Genomic DNA, 22,325 nt, shown 5'->3' on the forward strand with positions numbered 1-22,325 from the left:
GGGACACTGTTTTTATTGGTGAAAATTTAATTTATTGAAACAACATTAAGCAGAAAGTGGTAACCATATCAGGCACAAAGCAAAATACAGGTCTACGGTTGCCGTAACAACTGAAATCACATGTGACTTGGGTGAGGTCATTTCCAAGTCAGTGTTGCTTTGTGACAATCAAGGGACAATCAAGATATCTCTTGATCCTATTCACCATGGCAAGGTAAAACACAGTGATATATCCACATTTTATCAAAAGGAAGACTGAGTACCAAGAATTGAAGGCAGAAATCATTGTGGGCTTGTTTACAAAGGGGTTAACGAGATGAAGATTTTGGTTTTTGAAGAGCAAGTTGTCCATGAGAAAGGACCATGTACAACTTGAGGAAGGCTTTTGAAACGTCATATGTTCGAGTCTGGATTGGATCATGGATCCAAGATCTAGTCTTACTGTATTGTTGTGTTACATATATTGTTTGTTTACCTTATTACCCCTTCTTGTACAATATTCTTTTAATTGTTATCAGGGACATTTCTGTCATGTAAGAAACTGTATACTTAATATAAAAGGTGAAGAGGAATAGGGCACAACCCATATTGTGATTCGTGCAAGTTTCAGCACCTATTTGTTGTGTAGTTCTTTCTTCATCTTGCAGCGTGTTGTGGTATTACCCAATAATTATCAGTGTGAGGCTGCTAACTTCATTCCTAACATTGTTTTAACTACAACACTGCTCCCAAACAGCATAGAGCATGAGAGCACTAGGAGAAACTGCCACACAACCTCTAATGCAAGGCTCCCAACCGGAGCCTTAGCGATGAACTATCCCTTTCGTTACTCTTTAGAGAGCAAACAATCACGATATAATTTTTCATACGCACTGCATGCCCATGGCTTCTGCTTGAATGGAGTTTAAGCATGCAGACGATCATTATATGTTATTTCAATTTTGGATCCTCAGAAATCAGCCCGTCTTGGAGAATTTATTAAACATTTAAATATAAGTTGCATATTCCCATATTCTTTGCCAATGCTTCTAACATGCATCCCTGATTTGTAGTTGACATCTAGTCAAAAGAACATGCTCGTGCTTTTAGTGGTGTTACTGCAATTATTACAAAGATTATAGAATATGATACATGGATGTGTATTTCTAGCCACTTCAATTTTCAATTGAACTAATAATCTCGAGGATTCCATTAACCCAAGTTTCCTTGCCAAGTACCCCTAAATTTTTTAATTTGAATCATGGACTAAAAAGTTACAGGCTCTGCTGTTCTCTTTTCAAAGTGGAAACAGAACTGGGTGGGGTGGAGGGGTTTGTGGGTGGTGTAGAGAGAGAAAAGAGGAGGCAATTGGGATGGGGTACTGGCAATGTTTGCTGACACAATTATTCTCTCTCCCTTACATGCAAGGTGGTTATAAGATGTAATAGCAGTTTCTAGGAAACCCTATTTATTGCAAACGGCCCCTTTTAACAGTATCAACCAGATGAAATAGATTGATAAATGCTTATGGTAACAAAATTACAGCACTGACGGGTTAAAGTGCACTATATTCAAAGGATAATTACATTGTGAGAGGAAATAGACCGTATTACTGTCTAGTGGAGAAGATCATCCCATTTACAATACTGTCCACCTGCTAATGCTCGGTAAAATTGATCTCTGCAATATACAGGCCTGCCATCAGCAGCCTCAGCAGCAGCTGCTGCAAGGTCATCATCGTTTATCACCTCCATTGGCAATCTTAGCAACTCCTCTTTTCTGTATTTTTTTTTTATTTGGAGATCACAGAGAAATACTAACAATAAGCATTAAAAAAACAAAGGCCCTTAAGGGATTCAAAGATACCTCGTGCTGGTTTTAGTGGCTGGATTTGACACACTTGAGCTGTTGCCATTTTTCACAGCAGCAGAGTGTATGAACTCCTGAACTGGATCCGCAAAGATGAATAGTGATACAGCTGCCACAAGCATCACCCCAGTGCCCACCAGTGTTTGCTTCAATAATTTCATCACTGGTTTAACCTGGATGATCAAATTACTTGCTAGAAGTTCATCATCACAAAAAAAATGATAGAAACATACATTAGGATAGAAAACAATAAACAAAAGAAATTAAACATCTTATGGAAAAGACAGTCTGCAGATAGTGGATTTTAACCACCTCTTTGGGTCAAGTGTCATGAATTTTCAATTACCAAGTTCAATAATTTGAGCTTGAAGACTTTATTTTATCAACTTTCTCTTTTTAAATATTATTTAAACTTGGATTACCAAAAGAGGATGAGCACGTCCCAATCACATATGCATCACTAGATGATCATACTCATACTACACTTGAACAGTCTAGGATCTTTTAAGCATAGAAAGTAGAGCCTATGAAGCTACATTAGTTAGTGGGATGCAGGTGAGAAATATTGGACATGTCAAGGTTTATACATATACACAGAAAAGTTACATTAGTTAGTGGGATGCAGGTGAGAAAGATTGGACATGTCAAGGTTTATACATATACACAGAAAAGTAACACGTGAACTTTAAACTTCAAACGAGAGAGGTAAAGCATGCATTGTTCAGTTCAAAAAAGAAATCTAGTTCTTAAATTGGTCATGTTTTTGAGTCAGTGGACATATGTGTGATTGTTTTCACAGTTTATGTCCACCAGTAGTGTGAGACTCATAAATAAGGCAATGTGTGTTTTTTTTGCAAATCAAATATATGAATGTGTTCTTGACATGTACGATCAAAAGAAATAACCTGTGTTGGTTGTACTTTTGAAATAGACGGATGGCTCCCTGGAGGAGGACCGTGCCGAGCGAGGAGTCGAATACTCAGGGGTTTCCAAATGTAATAATGAGACAAAAACAATTGAATACTAGTATTTTATCATGAAAGTGTGGATAATGCAGAATCATCAAGATGCCTGTACTTTTAAATATATTTAGTAAAATAAAATAAAAAAGTGCTTAAATCCAGAAAAGGATAGCCTAAATTTGCAAGGAATACTTGAATATCCATCATCATCACAATCAAGCCTTATTTCAACCAATGAATTCAGCCTTATGGATTGTGTTTCTCCATTTCTTTTGATAAAAAGCCATCACCACTATCACCTGACAATCTCTCATATTGCCCCTTACTAAATTCAAGTATCCAATGGTTTTTCTCCTTTTCTAATTCCTCTTACTTGCCTTTGGGCTTAGTGGTTGTGATAGGTCTCTGCACTATGTAACATTATATCTAATTTTTTCTTTATCAGTAGTAATGAATAATGTCCTTTGATATATTCATTCTTAATCTTATTATTCTTAGTAATTCCATATATCCATCCTAACATATGCATTTTTATGATATGTACTCACTCCGCTTGGTGCTTTTTGGCTGCTCAATGCTTGATACCATAAAAGTGTAAATTTATAGCAGCCCCTCTATAAATTTCTTTTAATAGCAGAAATGCTTCTACTGCATAACATACCACTACCATGTTGCAACTTTATCCAGCCTGCAGAAATCCTACTAGTGATGACTTTCTAAAATCCGCAATCTTATAGCATCAAAAATTTGAGTGAAACTTTTGGCATTGTTGAATTACAATGTATCATATCTTGATTATGATATTAATTTTGCTAGCTTTCTCACTAGCTATGTCAAATAGGTGTGGGTGCGGATACGGGAGAAGTGCGGAGGATGCGACACGACAATTTTAAAAAACTTGGGCGCGGAGGTGCGGAGTTGCGGATGTGTGTGTGTGTGAGTGTGTGTGTGTGTGTGTGTGTGTGTGTGTGTGTGTGTGTGTGTGTGTGTGTGTGTGTGTGTGTGTGTGTGTGTGTGTAATCTAGATAAAACTGGACTTGTTAGAGTTTACCGAATCCACTTTCAGATAAAAATGGACCTCAGTGCAATTGACTTCACTTGACACAAAGGAAGCTGTGTCCAAGTGTCGCACCCGCGCGGGTGTGTTTCCCTTCTAAAAGAGTCCATGTTACATAGCTCACTAGCATTTCATATTTTTCGCTTTTGTTTTGCTAATTTTCAAGCCAATTTTGTCTATACTCCTTCAAAGTTATAGTTTCTTTTGTTGTCTTATTTATCTTGACCAACAAGTACTATGGTATATGCAAACTATGTATATGGGGTAATGTCCACTAATACCTGATTTACACAAAAAATAGCAGTCATAGACTAGAGATCATTACCTTGTAGGAACCCAACAGTCTATCACGAGCTAAAACCTACAGTAAATAAGATAAGAGTGTCATCATCATTCAGGTCAAAACATCTGGTAAATGGCAAGTAGATCAAGTCAATTATTTCAAGCTACATATACCAGAAACATCAAGAATCTAATGTCTTAGCTAATGAATATGAAGAGATTTTCAAGAAACTAGCATAGATTTTCACTTGATTATAAAATTTGCAACAAAAGGAAACATGTTTAGGACTGGTCAATGGGTTAGAGAAACATGAGGTCCAAAGCCTACAGTTTGAGTAGAGAGCTCATTACATGTCCATAAGTTGCACTAGGTGTGGGATGAGACCTAATAATTCTCGGTGTCATTTGCTTCAGCAGTTGGTGGTTGTCCAAAGTAATGAAGAATAGTAATATCAATTGTGCATTTAAAGCTTCAATATAAGCATCTCTTGGAAATAGCTGTTTGTGCTCCTTTCTGAGATTTCATTCTTTGCAATCAATTAAAACCAATATTCTTCCAAGAATAAAGTAGGAGTTAATGCAGAAAGGAACTAATTAACTAGATAAAATACCACTGGATTGTGAAAATCTGGAATGACACTGGAAGTTATTGGATGTCTGATATGAATTTCCATTTATTGAGTGAGAACATGCAAGCATACATAATTTTGTCTTCATTTTCAAAATAGATGCTAACCTCTGGTGGCTTAACCCACATTTGTCCATCATACCATCCACTCTCTTCATAGGGTATTACTGCTGATAGCAACCTGTCACCAACATAGCTCCACCCCTGTGGAATCAGAAAGTTTGAACTTTATTAAACTCCCTACTGTTACTTCATGGAAGCAGGAAGATCAGGTATAAAAACATAAACAACTGGCTTTAGAAAATGCTAGTAGAGGCCATAACCAATTCGGAGTAATGATTTCTTTAAATATTGCTGAATATGCACCTCGTAGCAGTTTGGTCATAGTAAAACATAGTCATATCAATTACAAATATGACATCTTTGTTCAGAACTTGATGCAAAGTCATTAGCATTTTCAATAGCGCATATGATGTTTGCATAGATAGCAAATTATTTAATGAGCTATTAACTTGCTATGGGACGGTTTTCCATGATTGAATTCTCTCTTCATGTGAAGAGACCAACCTACCTGCAGATGGGAGTAGCTAAAAGTTTGTGTTTGTAGCAAAAATGAAGTTCCTTTTTAAAGATAGAAGTTTAAGAGGTCATTAAATAATTATCTCCCTTAGAAGGTAAATAAACATCACTGATTTCACTTAAAGACGAGAAATTTTAATTGAATTTTAACAAAGAAAATTCCCTGCCGTACTAATTATATGCTCAATGAAAGATTTGACTGTGATATCACTCTCAGATTGGCAAATCAAGGTAGCATGAAGTAACAGCTAAACCCATCAGTCCACTAAATTAAGCATGATGATATGACTTGAAAGCATCCATGATGATATTCATTGATGTTATTGATGTTCATAACCTATGCTTGGAAAACCTTTGCTACATGGTAGTCATAATCCATGATGAAATAAGAGCAAGCCTGAAAATGTGGATACCAGATATATGCGCAGAACAACCAGAGACACCAAAAAAAGTGGTCCTGTTCCTGCAGCTAACAAAAACTTTAGAGGCTCCTGCATTGTCAAAAGGAAAGTATATAACTTGGTGGTTATGATGAGCATGCAAGAATGACAGCAAAAGAATGTTCATGGAACTGAACCCAAGCTCACCCATCATTCAATCTGCTACAAACAAGAAGCTCTTACAGAGAGGGTAAAAACTAGGTTGCCATCCATGTCATAAAAAATGAGGTGTCTTAACCTTGCTCACGCTGGTGAGGATGGGCTTTCAACAACTCAATGTTAAGAATTCAACACAAGAAAAATGACAAACTGCAAAGCAATCTTTATGTGAAAATGATGCTTTTTATACAAGAATATTAGTTGTAGAAAAACACAGCGTAATCTTTTAAGAAAATAATACTATTTGTATCTCCAAACTGTTTGAAAAAGAAGAAATATGTGGTGAAAATAGCAATCTTCATGAGCTGAATCGAATTATGTAATCATTCAATACTATTGCAGATGACTTCAACAAAAAATCGAATTCGAATGTTTGAGATGATTTTACACTCAATAAGGGACTCCTCCATGAAGCAGATTTATATGATCGTTACAAATTGTGTCCAGATCTAGCAGATATTCCGTTGTAGCCAACGATGATGCTATTGTTGATGTATCATAAAAACTTTTAGGCTCCCATCCAAATCAACCCCCTAGAGGAATATGCGCGAACCAGAAGTATGTACAATTTGCTACAAAGAAAATCATGGCATAATAACAAAATCCAAATTCTAAATATAGAAATCTCCACAAATCCCGAAAGATACCCGAGAAGGATCAAAGCTAGCGGCAGAAATTGGTGCACCAAGAACAGCAGACGCCATCAACCAAAGCCCACCAAGTCGAAGGAAAAACCATCCGGGGCTGAGCTCTGCCCATGAGTACAAGAGCCCATCTTTTAGAGCCGAATATTCGTTCACCTGCGGAAGTTATGGACATAAAATCTCAGTCAAAACACCATATATAAAACCACAAACTTACTTGTTTAGCACACAACAAAAAGCGTACACACCGGCCTCTGTTCAAATGGGACTTCAATTTCCAAACCAGGGTCCCAATTCTTTCCAACGAAACCACCATTAGTGCCTCCGTTTTTCTCATCCTTCAACGCCCTGCTCACGTGCACAACCCAACGTCTTGACCCCAAGTTTTGGGGTGGTCGCAGGAAACAAGCAGGAGCAGAACTCTTGCAGATACTCCACTCTGTTTTACACCCACCACCATAGATCAAATTGCATGCCTTTAGCCGGAGTATCATTCTAGTCCCTATTCCTCCTTTTGGCCCTCTCCTCCCTCCTGCTGTATTCTGAGAGAGAGGGAGGGAGGAAGAGGAGGGCGTCTTGTGATCAATATTTGGTTGGATTATGGCCATCCACATTTACGTGGCAAGAGAAATATTTCATGGGGCCCCCACTTACATTATCTTGGAAGATCATGGTTTCAATTAATTGTGGTTGGAATAGGATGTTGGTTGGTGAGAACAGATACAGGAACCACTTATGGATCTTTAGAGGTGCCCTTTCTTTTTAAGGTAGGAAACTTCTTAGTTCTTACTTCCCAAAATTAAGGGAAAAAACCTACTTTCCATTAACGATTTTCATGCGCTTCTGCAATGCTTCAAATTCAAAAACACTTCAGGCTTCAGCCTTCACTGATACTTCTTGTACCCACTTTCCGCTTTTTGGTAACTATGGCAATTGCTGAGTGCTGCTTAGTAATGTGGTAAGAATTGTAAATAAGGTAGCAGTGGGGCTTATACGTGGGGTACTCAAATTGCTGCAATCATCTGCCTTGTAGATGACATGAAGCCTATTCCTAAGAAGGCTCTAGTCTTTTCCTTTTTTTTGAGGAAACTAAGCTGACTTCTTATTGGCTCGAACATTCTAGCCACTGTACTTGTAAAGTGCTTCATAAGTTCATCTCAAGAAACGGTTCCCATGAGCTACCAACAGGGGCTCCGCTCGTCTGGTAGAAGCTATTAGCGCACGTCACTTTGTGTTTGGACGTTGCAAGTTCAAAACTCAATGGTAAGTTGTATAACTGGTGGGGTGGGGTTAGGGTCTGCCTAACCCCAGCTTACCTATAAAAAAAAAGAACCATATGAAAAGCTCAATGGTAACTTATCCAGGGAAATAATGGGTATCACCCATCCATCCACACAGATCCCATGATACGATAGAACAACCCTTAGGCAGTCTTAGAAACTAAGACCGATGCAAACAGATTCGGATTTCGAATCCTAAAATACATTGGGAAGTGGAATGGTTTGGATTCGGGAAAGCCAAATGTGTCTTCCTGAATCCCACCCGTTTGTAACCGCAACAAACGGGTCTACAGACTCAATCAAACCTAGACCCTTACCCACTTAGCTGGGTAGTCAAGTCTGTGCCCAGCATATGTGTACGGTGACCCCCGAACTCAGCCCCAAAAAAGACAGCTTTTGTTGAGAGCCGCATTGTACTTCCCGTTGCCGCTCGAGGACTATTTGCTCAAGAGGATGGAGGAAGAAGGGAGAGCGCCTGTGCGCGGCCGCTCGCGATGGAGATTGCAGCAAGGTGGAAGAGTTGGTGGGGAGCGGCGCGGACGTCTCCTACTTCGACGGGAACGGTCTCACCCCTCTCATGCACGCCGACACGAACGGCCATGCTCCCGTCGTCAAGATCCTGCTTGAATCAGGCGCGCCCTGGAACACCCTCAACCCCTCCAACCTCTCCGCCGGCGACCTATCCATGGAATCCGGACACCAGAAAGCCTTCAACCTCCTCCTCAATGCAGGTTGGTTGTGGCAGTCTTTATGAAACTCCCCACCTGCCCCGTTTGTTAGTTACCTATATGTTTCTTTCTTCCTTTTTGGTAGGGATTCAAGCAGAGTTGGTGCTAGGGACGATAGCGAGGAGGAAGAAGAACGAGGATGGTGATGGTGGTGGGGGTATTTGGAGGAGAGGGTGTGTTTTAGTGAGGATAGGTTGATGGATTCCGAGAGCAAGGCCGTGATGATGGCGTGGGAGAAGCCGTTGATGGAAGCTCATGCTAAGGCTATCTGCTGTGGAGGTGGGGATGGTGGGGGTGTTGGTCATATTCTCAATGTTGGGTTTGGGATTCTTATCGTCGCAAAATTTTTCTCCCGTCTTCCCTTCTTTGCGGAAGAGAGAAAGAGGAAACGCTTTCGCGCTTCAAACTTGATCGAATTTTGGAAATTGTTTTGAAATACTCGCCTCCGTTTTGAAAATTGCGGGAAAATCCATGGGATGGGGCTCGACCTGTCGGTACGAGGTTCGACCGTTCCTGCCGCCTTTAACAGGGGTAATCGAACCAAGGACCAAAATTGTGCTTGACTTAGCGAAATTATCAAAGTTATGTTCTATCCTAAATGCACAGAGAATTCAGGCATGTGCTATGAGATTTTGGAAAATGCCAGTTGGAAAACATGATGTATGCTTAGAAAAACATTTGGAGTTGGAAATAATCTCTCAGGAAAAAGGTCAATTTCTCAGGAAACTCAGATAAAAAAGGGGTTTTTGAAAACATGAGAAAGCTTATAAAGATGTGGAAAAATCAGAAATAGTTGAAAATCTTGGGAAAATGGAAGTGATTCTTGAGAAAAGATGAACCTTTTGAAAAGGGAAACACTTCTTAGGAAAACTTGGACTTTGAGAGTTTTCTTAGGAAAATGATGGAAAATTTATAGGAAAACTCATTGGAGAAGGAAATTCAAAACTTGGGGAATCGAAATCCTGAGAATTTTACCTTTTGAAATACTTGGAAATCGATTTTGGATCTTGAAGAAAGATTGGAAAACTCTTTTGAATATCTTAAGAAAATATCATTTTCCTGGGAAAACTGTGGAAAAACTTGTCTTTGGAAAACCGATTTTGAAAAATCCTTAGAATTTCTTGAGAAATCGATTTCTTGAGAATGAAGTTTTCTTGAGAAAATCTTGAGAAAATCAATGATTTCATGATGTAAATGTCATGAGTGAATGAATGCACTTTGAAAAGATTTTCTAAGAGATTTGTTGGAAAAATGTGCATTAAGTCAAGATAAATCCTTCACATATCCTGACTGTGGCCATGAATATGTTCAGAATTTAGTTGATTTGATGCACATGATTTTGAAAACTTTGGAAATATGATGTGCATTTTAAGATAGCCTAAGAGTGTAAGCTCAATGTGACTAGTAGAAAGATGATGGATCTGGGTCTCGTCCATATTCCGACTAGGGCCGTAAATATGGATCCCACCGAGTCCATCAACTCCCTAAGAGTTGGTGCACGTGCCATTCGTGAACATCCATAGTGCTTTTGAAATAAAATGCATGAATCACAGAAACAACATATTGCATAAAATCAAACTATATGATATGCATCCTAGTCTAAGCAGGAAATTAAATCTCTTATTCCAAAATTTACATTATTACATCACTAAATAAAGGAAATAAAAGAAATTTGCAGACTTTAGCTCCTTCTTTGGAATGTCTCTGCCAAGCTTGAAATAAAGTTAGCTCAAATATGTGGGTTTTTCCAAGATTTTCCAATAATATTATGAAATTATTGGATTTAATTGGATATAAACCCTATTCTCATGCTTCCTTGATGTTTTGAAATGATGTAAATGCTAGAAATTCAGTAGAAAATAGTTTGAAATTCGGAATGGTGGTCAAAATGACCAAAATACCCCTAATTATAAAGTCATACCTTTAAAATCAGGGTTTTTTGAAGGAAAACTTGGTAAAATTGAGATTTCGAAATTCAAATTGAATCCAATGATGATAAAATGCAGTATGAGGCATGATGACATGCTGCTAAACACATTATGACTGTAAAATCAGAATTTGACATTTTGAAATTTAGCCAAAATAGCGAATTTCGCTTGTTTTTCGCTTGGATCTGGGTCCTGCGGGACCCTGTTTTGGTATTGTGGCTAATCCGAACCTCAAATGGATTCTAAATTGCACCAAATTCGGTATGAAGCATCTACTTACTCTGATAAACAGCCTAGAATGCTAAAAATCATGAAATGATATGATTTAAATGCCAAAATTCAAAGAAAGTCCTAAAATGGTGGATTTTGCCTATGGATCCGAACCAAATGCAATGCCTAATATGATAATGCAAGATTTACACCATGGAAACTTCTGATATTTTTCAGACTGCTAAAAGACCCGAAATGGAACATTTTTTGTTTTTACAGCCTCGGGATTTGAGCCATGATGAGTTAGGCAACAGGGATTTAGTTCTGACAGAGGTAAAAATCACACTAATCTAATGTAAAATGTCAAAAAAAATATAAAACAGCCATGGAAATTTATGCAATTAATCAGAGCTATGCAAGACACCTATATGAACAACTTTCATGTTTATGATTTCGGCATTTGATCAACGGAAACACAGATAAAAATATAACTATTTCTGCCTAAACTAACAGATCAGACAAATGTAGCAAAACAGGGGACTGACAAAACAAATCCGAATCAGGGGTCAACACTGTTCTAAAAATTACAGGCTTTCATATGCAAACAGAGGACACCATGGACATAACTTTCACTTTTTAAAGTTTTGGATTTGGAGCAACACACAAAGAGAAACCATCGCCCTAAGTCGATCCAATATCTCAGAGGCCCAAATTAGGCTCTGACACGTGTCCCGAACTCTCGGATTTTTTGTCAGACATCAAAAAAATCAGAAAAATCTTATAAAATCATATTAAAAACTAGACATTCTCCCGAGTTCAGAACATATTTCGGATCGAAAATCGGATCTCCCATGAGGGATATCTCGATTTTACAAGTCGGAAAATGATTTTCAAAACGCATCCTGGGTAACAAAACCCGACTTGCCATTTTGAATATTTACCGCAGTAAACAAATTCAAATGGCTTCGAATTTTTGGAAACATTTTAGGGACACCTAAGGGCGCATTCCGTGATTTTTTGGGGATTTTTAATAAAAAATAAATGCATGAAATGACGTGTGGACTGACTGACAAAAACAGAGACCTACTGAAAATAAGCAGAATTGAAATAAAGGCTAAATTAATCCTAATTAATTCATGAAATATGCTAAATGAATGAAATAAAATGCAAATTAAACCTAGATAACTATATGAATGTTAAAAATCATCAAGGAAGCATAACAAAACATTTTTATATATGTCGTTTATGAGAATAGCTCAATTCATCCCTCGGATGAGCTCTTTCTTCAAACGACTCCCGATTCGGATTATAGAATCACATCAAGGGGAAAAGAAGTGCACCTTGCTTCGTTACGCAGCGTAGGAGCTCTTGAAAGGGGCAGCTATCACGAGCTTCCTTCGTCCTTCGCTCCGAGCTTCGGATGGTCTACCAAAATCGAGCTCTGTTGGAATCGGATTGGCCACGGCACGAACTTTACTCCACCTTCTTCAATGCGCCAAAGGGGGCACGATTTCCACAGTTCAAAATCCGATTTTAGGAAGGCTAGGTCGGATTTTCCAAGTTCACAAGAGCTAAAAAAAATGATCTCTTCAGGCTGGGCGTGAACCCTTGTTTTTATAAATTTTCTGAAAAAATTTTGAAATTCAAACAGGCTCAATCTGAGCCCTCCATGTGGCGCCATCTCAGGGGGTGCCATCTGAGGGGTTTGAAATTCAAATTTGTCTTCTGCAGAGAGCCCTCAGGTGGCGCCACCTCAAAAGGCTATTTTGATTTTTTGAGAAAAATAAAAAATGAAAATTTTGTGGGTGAGACACCTCAGTAGGGGGAATTTGGAATTTTTCAAAAGTTTGCTTGATTCTCTCTGCAGGGAACTCCCAGGAGGCGCCACCTCAGAGGGTGCTCTCTTGGAGTTTGAATTTCAAATTCACTTTTTGTAGGGAGTCTTCAGGTGGCGCCACCTCATGGTGGGCTACCTTTATTAAAAATAAAATAAAAAAATAAAAATGGAGCCAAGTGGAGTCCTGGAATGGTGCCACCTCAAAAGGTGTTTGACACATGTCAGAAGGACAGAGCAGTGGGCTCAGAAGGCGCCACCTCAGAGGAATTTGAATTTTGCTTTTTCTGGTGAAAGGAGATCTGGACATGTGGCAGTCCAGGATGGTTCCAAGTGTCAGCCTGCTGGAGTGGTTCTTCAGATGGCGCCACCTCAGAGGAGAATTCGAATTTCAAATGGAGGTTGGCCCTGGAGGAATGGAGGATGGACATGTGGCGCCACCTCAGGGTGGCTTCTACAATGCCATGTGGCAAGAGGGAGGAAAAAGAGGGCAGTGACATGTGTCTCCTACTTTTCTGAAAAAAGTAGGGAGAGGACATGTGTCCTCTACTTTTTCTGAAGGAGTGAGAAGGAGACACGTGTCACCTTCTTTTCTGAAAGAAGCAGAAGATGACATGTGGCAGAGGGAAGAGAAGGTGGGCCAGGCCATGTGGCGCCATCTCAGACAACCTAGAAAAGGTAGAAGTTCAGGATTTGCGCCACCTATGAGGAGATTTGAATGTTTAAATTCTAGTTTTCTGAAGAAAGCAGAAAACGACACATGGCATTTGCTTTTTCTGAGGAAATGGGAGCTTGCCACGTGTCCTCTGCAGGAGACACACTCCAAATGGCGCCACCTCAGAGGAGACAAGCTTACCTTTTCTGGAGGAATTTAGGAGTGACACATGTCTCCTACTTTTCTGAGAAAAGTAGGAAGAGGACATGTGTCAGGCTACTTTTCTAGAAGGAAGGAGGGGTTGACACGTGTCCCCTGCAGGAGACACACTTCAAGTGGCGCCACCTCAGAGGAGACAAACTCCACTTTTTCTAGACAGGACAACCTATGACACTTGGCATCTCCTGGTAATCTTGGATTGACACATGGCGCAGGATAGATAGGGTGACATTGACACGTGGCATAAAATAAAGAGGAGAGAGAAATGACAAGTGGCACCAATCCAGGGGACAAGGCTCCTATATTTTTGGGTTTTTCAAAATTCAAATTTTCAAAAGAAAAGCTTGTGTGACACCACCTCAGTGTGGGTCCCACATTGCTTCTTTATTGAAATAAGGATAAAACAACAACTTCTTTTTGGAATTTTCATAAAATCTGGACTAATGGGTAAAACAAGAATTTTTGGAAAGAGTTGGCCCTTGTAGGGCGATTTTGTAAAAGAAAGATATTTGAAATTGTCAAAAAGGGCAAAATCTGAGGTGAAGTGACTGAAATCCATATTGAAAACTATCCAGATCATTTTTCTGAGAAAATATTTTGAAATTCAGAGTCCTGGGGGTAAAATGGGAAGAATTGATAATTTTGAAGACCCAAGGTTTTGAAATCAATTTTGAAAAGAGTTGAAATTCTAATCTGGATTGAAAATTTTGAAATCAAGAGTTCTGGATCTCGAAATGACATGCTGTGCAGTGCAGTGATTTGAAATGCTCATGCAATGATATGCAATGTCATGTCTTATGCAATATAATCTTGAGCCAAGACTCGGAGATGTCTGTCTCCTGTCAGGAGTAAAATTTTGAACATCTGAGCTAAAAATAGAGAAATTTTGAGAGTTTCAGATGAAATTTAGACTTTTGCAAGGTCTGGGCTTAGAAAATGACCATCTTGCCCTCCAACGATTTCAGAGGCTGGATGATGATGTTTGGTGGAGATGTAGGGGAGGTGAGTGAAAATTTGGGGTGTTTACAGGGATGCGTCTCGTTGATACTGCTATTCAAAGGTACTTGCCCCTCTCTCACACCATAATTGAGGCGCACCCAGATGTGTATGATCGAATGGTTCGTACAGGGTGGGCGGAGAAACCCAACGTGAAGATCGTATTCGGCCGGTGTCAGGATGCTATTCCACAACTCCAGACTTATGATGGTATGTCAAAAACTTAAAAAAAAAAAGACATTTATATACGGTCTTTTTGGTTCCCTGTTTCAGGATCTCTTCTTTGATATTTATTAATTTAGTTTACGCATTTATCAGTTCTGTTGTGTAGCTTCTTCTTGAAATTTCTACTCTAGTTTGCGACACCATATTATCTGATGGCGGTTTTCATCTGATTTGTCTATTTCAGATAGCTTGCTCGTATTTTAAACCATCCACATGAATTTGCTTCCTGTAGAACAGTAGAAGGTTTCAGTGTTTCGCAAGTAAAAGGAAATAGTGCTAAACTTTTAGTTTTTAGTCTATCAATCACGCCTAATAGATCTTAGATAATTTTAAACATATAGTCGAAACATGAATGCTCCTTAAACTAATTATTGGACATAATCTCATGCAGTGATGATGTGATGTTTGTTATTAAGTGTATTCCCCTCTCACTATTTTCTGAAAATATGCATTGTCTCATCAAGCAGCTATATCAGGGTAATTATGCCTGGGACCCGCGCGGGGGGGGGGGGGAGCCCCCGACCCCCCTTCCTGCAAGGGCAAAAACAATGAATCAGCTCATCACTTTCATCTTTGGGGACAACCATATAAGATAAAAAATGGTAAAAAGTAAGTTGGGCATAAATGTCATGGACCTTAACAACTACCATATATATATATATATATATATATATATATATATATATATATATATATATATATATATATATATATATATATATATATATATATTACATTTTTGCCCCTGCCTCACCCCCGCACCTGCTTTTTCTGAAAGTGCCGAATCCCCGCACCCGCACCCATGTGACATAGGTTTTAGCCAATATTACTGTTGTACTTATATTCATGAAATGATAAACGACCCAAAGGTAGTTTTATCGTGTTTGGAATTTAAGTAGGGTAAAATAAGGTAAATGTGTCGAGATACATGACACGTGTGTATCCAAAGGTACCTTGTGTTGATGGTCTAATTTCACAAGAACTTTAGTTTTACCGAATATGATCGATAGGCAAAGTGGTTTCGCGTGTCGGAGCTCTTACCAAAGTAGGACTCCGATGACCCCCTTCACTCGCCTGGAAATAAGCATATCAAGGACCTTTATTCTTTTGCTTTTTCCATTAAAGTTTTAGTCTCGTATGAATGCTTCTTGATACGTGTTTTTTGTCATGCAGTTTCTAGTTATGTGATTTTAGATGGCTCTAGCTCTATACCTTTTCTTGATGGATCTAATTTTAGTGATTGAAAAAAACTGTTCTTTTTACATTAGGGTATATGGATTTAGATCCGGCCCTAAGGATAGATGAACCCACTGCCCTCACTGATAAGAGCACTGCTGATCAAAAGATTGCTTTTGAGAAGTGGGACCGCTCGAATAGGCTTAGCTTGTTGCTTTTGCAATCTAAAGTAGCTAAGAACATTCGTAGTGCTATCCCACAATGCAGAACAGTGAGGGAATTCAAGAATGCCATTGAGGCACAATTTGTGAGTTCAAACAAGGCCAGAGCCAGTACATTGATATCAAAACTCATATCTATGAAATATACTGGAGGAGGAAACATTCGCCAACATATTTTGGAGATGAGGAACATAGCATCTCAGCTGAATGACATGAAGTTCATTCTTTCCTAGTGCATTTAGTCCTAACATCCTTATCCTTGGAATACGGGCCTTTCAAAATCTCGTACAACACACATAATGATGAATGAACATTTAATGAACTCATGTTCAAGTGTGTTGAAGAAGAAGAGAGGATGAAAGGTGAGAAGGTGCAGAGTGCCATATGGCTTCTCATACGTCAAAGGTAGGACCAAGGAAGAATGCATTTAAGAGAAATGCTAGGAAGAAGCCAACTGGGGATAGGTCATCCCAAGACAAGCAATCCAACTCTGCTCCCATAAAGTGCTTCTTTTGTTAGAAAAAGGGACGCATGAAAGCAGATTGCATAAAGTATAAGAAGTGGTTGGAAAAGAGATGTAATTTGTCATTAGTTTCTCATGAATGTAATTTATTACAAATTCCTGAAAATAGCTGGTGGATTGATTCTGGTGCTACTGTTCATATTTTCAAATGTCTATAGTTGTTCCTGAGCAGAAGGAAACCAACAATGCATGAGATAAGCATCTATTCGGGAAACAAGATGCGTTCACATGTGAAGGGTGTTGGAACCTGTAGGATTACTCTGGATATAGGCGTAGTTTTAGATCTTCATGATGTCTTTTCTATTCCATCATATAGTAGAAACTTAATTTCAATTTCAAAGTTGGATAAATTTGGATATTGTTTTAAGTTTGAAAATTCCAAATTATTCATATTCAGAAATTCAATTGAAATTGGTTCTGCATCAGTTGATGATGGTTTATATAGATTGAATGGAAAGATCCAAACTCAGGAGTGTCTGACTTCTGAATACGCATTGGTTGGAAATAAAAGTAGTTTGATAAATGATAAATCTTACATGCTTTGGCATCGAAGGTTGGGTCATATCTCTGAAAAGAGAATAAAGAGACTGGTAAATGAAGGGATCTTGCAATCTCTAGATTTTACTGACAATGACCCATGTGTTGATTGCATAAAGGCTAAGCATACAAACACATATAAAGAAGGTGCCAAACGCAGTAGTGAGATATTAGAAATAGTCCATACGGATGTATGTGGACCGTTTTCCCCCTGTTACACAGGCAAAAAATATTTCGTCACCTTTATTGATGACTATTCTCGGTATATGTATCTCTACTTGATTTCAGATGTTTAAGGAATTTAAGAAAGAAGTAGAGAAACAAACCGATAAGGTTATTAAGATAGTCAGGTCTGATAGAGGTGGTGAATATTATGGTAGATTTACTGAGATGAGGCAAAGGGAATGACCATTAGCGCGATTTCTCAAAGAGGAAGGCATTGTGCCTCAATATACCATGCCTGGTAGTGCCTATCAGAATGGTGTAGCTGAAAGGAGAAATCGTACGCTTAAGGAAATGGTCAGAGCTATGTTGAATTATTCAACACTTCCCATAAAGTTATGGGGTGTAGCTTTAAGGACTGTTGTGCATATTTTGAATAAGGTTCCTACGAAATACCTAAAACTCCTTACGAGCTGTGGACAGGTAGGAAACCATCATTGTCTTATATGCACATATGAGGATGTCCTGCAGAGGCTAAACTGTATAACCTCCACATTAAAGCCTTTGATCCTAGAACAACCAGTGGATATTTCATTTATTATCTAGAAAGATCAAAAGGGTACAAGTTTTATTGCTCATCTCACTCACCACAGATTGTTGAAACAGATAAGGCAAAATTCCTAGAAGATGGTTCAGTAGGATTGAGTGCACTTCAAAGCCTTGGTTTTGAGGAAGTACAGGATCCAGTTTCGTCACCTGTTAAGGAAAACATCGAAAGATACTACATTGTTATTCCTAATGATGGTGTGGTTGATCATTCGATTGTTAATGCACAAATCCAAAGTGAACCTATTGTGGACAATGCGGAAGAGCACGAACAAGATGATCAGGTTGAATATGAGCCTGAGGAACGACCTGTTTGGAGATCCACAAAGATTAGGAGATCTGCCATACATCCTGATTATGTGGTATACCTTCAGAAGCCTGGTGATTTCATAGATATGGATGATGACCCGTTGACTTTTATGGAAGCTGTTGAAAACAAACAATCTTTGCACTGGATAGAAGCCATGAAATAAGAGTTAGACTCTATAGCTAAAAATCAAGTGTGGGATCTTGTCACGTTACCTAAAGGAGTAAAGCCCGTAGGGTGTAAATGGGTCTTTAAGACCAAGAATGACTCCAAAGGTAACATAGAGAGACATAAAGCAAGATTGGTTGCTAAAGGATTCACCCAAATGGAGGGCATTGACTATAATGAGACATTTTCTTCTGTCTCAACTAAGGAGTCAATGAGGATTATTCTGGCCCTCGTAGCTCATTATGACTTAGAGCTACATCAGATGGATGTGAAAACAGCGTTCCTCAACGGGGATTTGAATGAAGAGGTATACATGGAACAACCTCTTGGTTTCTCTGAAAATGATCGTTTGGTTTGTAAGCTTAACAAATCAATATATGGACTTAAACAGGCCTCCCGACAGTGGTATATTAAATTTTCCCAAGTCATTGTGACTTTCGAGTTTACAGAAAACATTATTGATCAATGTATATACCTTAAGGAAAGTGGGAGTAAGTTCATGATATTGATGTTGTATGTGAATGACATTTTACTTGCAACCAACGATATAAAGTTGCTTTCAGAGACAAAACAGTTTCTTGCATCACATTTTGATATGAAAGATATGGGTGAGGCTGCTTATGTTCTTGGCATTGAGATTCGTCGAGACCGAGCAAAAGAGTTTCTAGGCCTCTCCCAAAGATCCTATATAGAAAAGGTGTTAAAGCGATATGGGATGGAGAATTGTTCTCCTACTTCTACACCCGTATCAAAAGGTGACAAGCTGAGCCTAAAGGATTGTCCACAGAACGATATTGACAAAGCACAGATGAGTGCTTATCCATATGCATCAGTTGTTGGCAGCTTGCAGTATGCGCAGACATGTTCTCGACCAGATATTTCTTTTGCAGTAGGGGTACTTGACAGATTTCAGTCTAATCCAGGTTTACCCCATTGAAAGGCTGCCAAGAAAGTCTTGCGGTATTTGCAAGGGACAAAAGACTATATGTTAACATATCATAAAGTTGATCACCTCGAGGTCATTGGCTACTCAGATGCGGATATAGGAGGATGTCTTGATAGTAGAAAGTCTACTACTGGGTACGTCTTCTTACTTGCTGGGGAGCGATCTCTTGGAGGAGTGGAAAGCAGACGACCACTGCTACCTACACCATGAAGGTAGAATTCATTGCATTGTACGAGACTACTTCGCAGGCTATATGGTTAAAGAACTTCATATCACAGTTAATGGTGGTCGATTCCATTGGGAAGCCACTGAAGGTCTACTGTGATAATGAAGCTGCAGTGTCCTTTTCGAACAACAACAAAAGTACTACATCATGCAAGCATATGGAATTGAAGTATTTTGTTGTTAAAGAAAGGACGGAGAATCATTTAGTGCATATTGTCAATATTGGTACCAAAGAGATGATCGCCGATCCTCTTACTAAAGGGCTAGCACCGAGATTATATTCCGAACATGTAATGAGGATGAGATTGTTAAACTCTTTTTGACATATGCATATAAATAAAGTGATCACTTTCAGTTTTTTATTCTCATTATGGTTGTTGTCAATCTCCTAAGGATTAGAGATTCAATTAAGGACCTTTAGAATAGATTATAAAGGCCAATCTATTCATCAAGTTATTCCCATAAGGTTTTCTGGTTAAAGAGTTTATCGTCGGATCAAGTGGGAGAATGTTGGATTAACCACCACGTAAAACATGGTGGTTATCCACGATGTGGAAACACTCCACATCAAGGGATGATCCATCCCGATAAACTGGCATAGATAAAAGGGAAACAGTTATGCAAACTGTTTTCATCCTATGCCTATATATACAGGATTTCATAAGCAACCCGAGACAGTGCAATACAGTGCAAAACTGTGAGAAAAACAGTAAGGGAGGGAAGAAGGTCGACTCACCGTCTGCATTCGGAAGCCTGTGCTTGTGGTGGCTGCAGACCGGCTGAGTTGAAGATCGCCCTTCTCCGGAAAACGTCCTCCGCCCTCCGGCAATGGCCGCCTCAGGTATGCTGCTGCGTTTTATATTTTCTACTTTGCAGGGCTTCGACGGATCTGGTGGTTGCTGAGACGCCGTCGACTCCGGACCGGCGGTGAAGCTCCCCCCCCCCCCCCCCCCCCTCCCAACATTCTTTCCTTACCATTCTTGGTATGCTTCTCAATGAGCCATGTCAGGAGCAAGGTTGTATAATATTTAGCAACGCAGAGAGATATTGAATTATTGAATCTTGCTTGCGTTTCAGAAAGGGTTGGGAAGAATAAGATACAAAATTAAAACCAATGGTGAATGGCCTAAGAGCGAGAAATAATTATTTCAAAGCCTGGTTTGTTTCTAAGCATATTTTCCAAGAAATGGGACATTTGGTACTGCAGTGTCATGCACTGTCAGTTTAAAAAATAGGACTGTTGAGTTTAGTCAGGAATAGTTGTAAGGCCTTTTTCTTTGTGATGTCTCAGTTGCTAGTATGATTGAAAAGTTTAAGGATGTTGTTACGATATTCTGAAAAGTAACGTCAAACTTGCATATTAGTTGAAGGCACCTTTCTAAACAAAATTTGAATATTTTCCTGAGTCGTGCTCGATTAACACTATTTTAATTCATGCTGTAAATAAGCCAATTAAATGGAATACTCAGTAGCAAAAGTTCACCCCATGAATCACATTTTTCATTCAGGATTCTAGCCCCTAATTAACTTGATTTTGTTTTTCTTTCATCATTTAAAGCTCGATTCTCTGGATACTTCATCCGTATTTTCAGTGAAAACTATGCGTGTAGCTGAAGGGTAATTATCGAAACTTTGTTAGCTCTAATCGTATAGGTTCTCCTCTTTTTCCTTCTATTGGGCACTGAAAAGACTTCAAGAAGCATGAGTCATGAAATCTTTTTGGACTGCTTTGTCTTTGACTTTCTTAGATGACTGCTTCTTTCATCAGTATGTTGAGTGCCAAACAATTTCTTGTTGCTGAGAACGTGAATTGCACCTTTTGCAAATTCATATCATGTTGGGGTTATATTTTCACTTTCTCTATAACTTTCTGATAAAACTAGACTATGTTGCCATATATGGTTCTGTGATCCTGGCTGAAAAACAAGTGTAATTAAGCTTATTACTTTATTGACCTGTTAAAAATTGAACAAGTGATCGCCTTTTATTTCCAAAGCTTGATGATACTTTTGTCTCTATTCAGGTATATTCTTTGACACTTGCGGGGAGTACTATGAAGATCTTAGAGAGTTCCATAACTTCCTTGCGAAGCTTCTGAAGCCTGATGGAGTGTATTCATTTTTTAATGGGCTGTGTGGAGACAATGTTTTTTTTCATGTGGTTTACTGTCAGTTGGTTGCTCTAGAACTTGGACAGTTGGGTACTCCACAGAATTTGTGTCCTTGCCTATAAAGGCTTGCTTGGAAGAGAGAGTATGGGAGGGCGTAAGGCACGAATATTGGCAGCTTGATACATATTACCTTCCTGTTTGTCATGTCTCTTCTGATTCTGGCTCTTCTCCTGCTGACCAATGATCTTTTCCTTTTTCAATTTTCTTTAAGATTACATGGTCAGGCACATATAGGAAAAGATGATATATCTTTTTTATGCTTTGTTGGAACACTAATCGTCTATGATGTGTCTAAGAATTGCACGTCTATCAACTGTTGTAACTGAACTATGTTTTTGGATAGTCCAAGGGAAAAACTCTCCCATCACGGACTGCACATTTGCTGGCCTCTTGTTGGTAAAAGCCTTGAGGTCTCCCCTGCCCCACTGGGGAGTACACCCAGCTTCGACCTTGCGGTAAGGGAGGCCACCCGTGAGTTTCGAACTTGTGACATCCTGTCAACTGGGTGACATTCACAAGTCGCCTCTACCAGATGATCAGGCCAAGTTTATTGAATTAAATGTTGGTTAAATTATACTTTTGTTCCTTATTGAAGGACTGATTGGTACAA

General features: G+C 39.0%; 1 protein-coding gene and 1 pseudogene across 1 annotated transcript; one reads left to right on the top strand and one right to left on the bottom strand.

Moving 5' to 3' along the window:
* Nucleotides 1-1,464: 1,464 nt before the first annotated feature.
* LOC149834836 (protein CONSERVED IN THE GREEN LINEAGE AND DIATOMS 27, chloroplastic-like) lies at nucleotides 1,465-7,195 on the bottom strand. Its single transcript, XM_090011576.1, has 7 exons — nucleotides 6,848-7,195; nucleotides 6,603-6,755; nucleotides 5,770-5,847; nucleotides 4,886-4,981; nucleotides 4,193-4,228; nucleotides 1,846-2,021; nucleotides 1,465-1,758 (listed from the first exon to the last, which is right to left on the bottom strand). Exons 1-7 carry the CDS (start codon nucleotides 7,091-7,093, stop codon nucleotides 1,596-1,598), a joined length of 948 nt encoding a protein of 315 aa, XP_089867702.1. The 5' UTR covers nucleotides 7,094-7,195; the 3' UTR covers nucleotides 1,465-1,595.
* Nucleotides 7,196-7,525: 330 nt separating this feature from the next.
* On the top strand, nucleotides 7,526-21,964 carry LOC149834837 (protein arginine N-methyltransferase 2-like; annotated as a pseudogene).
* The last annotated feature ends 361 nt before the right edge of the window (nucleotides 21,965-22,325 follow it).

Source organism: Nuphar pumila, chromosome 6 (assembly GCF_984573655.1).
Source record: "Nuphar pumila chromosome 6, dmNupPumi1.hap1.1, whole genome shotgun sequence".
Taxonomy (NCBI): domain Eukaryota; kingdom Viridiplantae; phylum Streptophyta; class Magnoliopsida; order Nymphaeales; family Nymphaeaceae; genus Nuphar; species Nuphar pumila.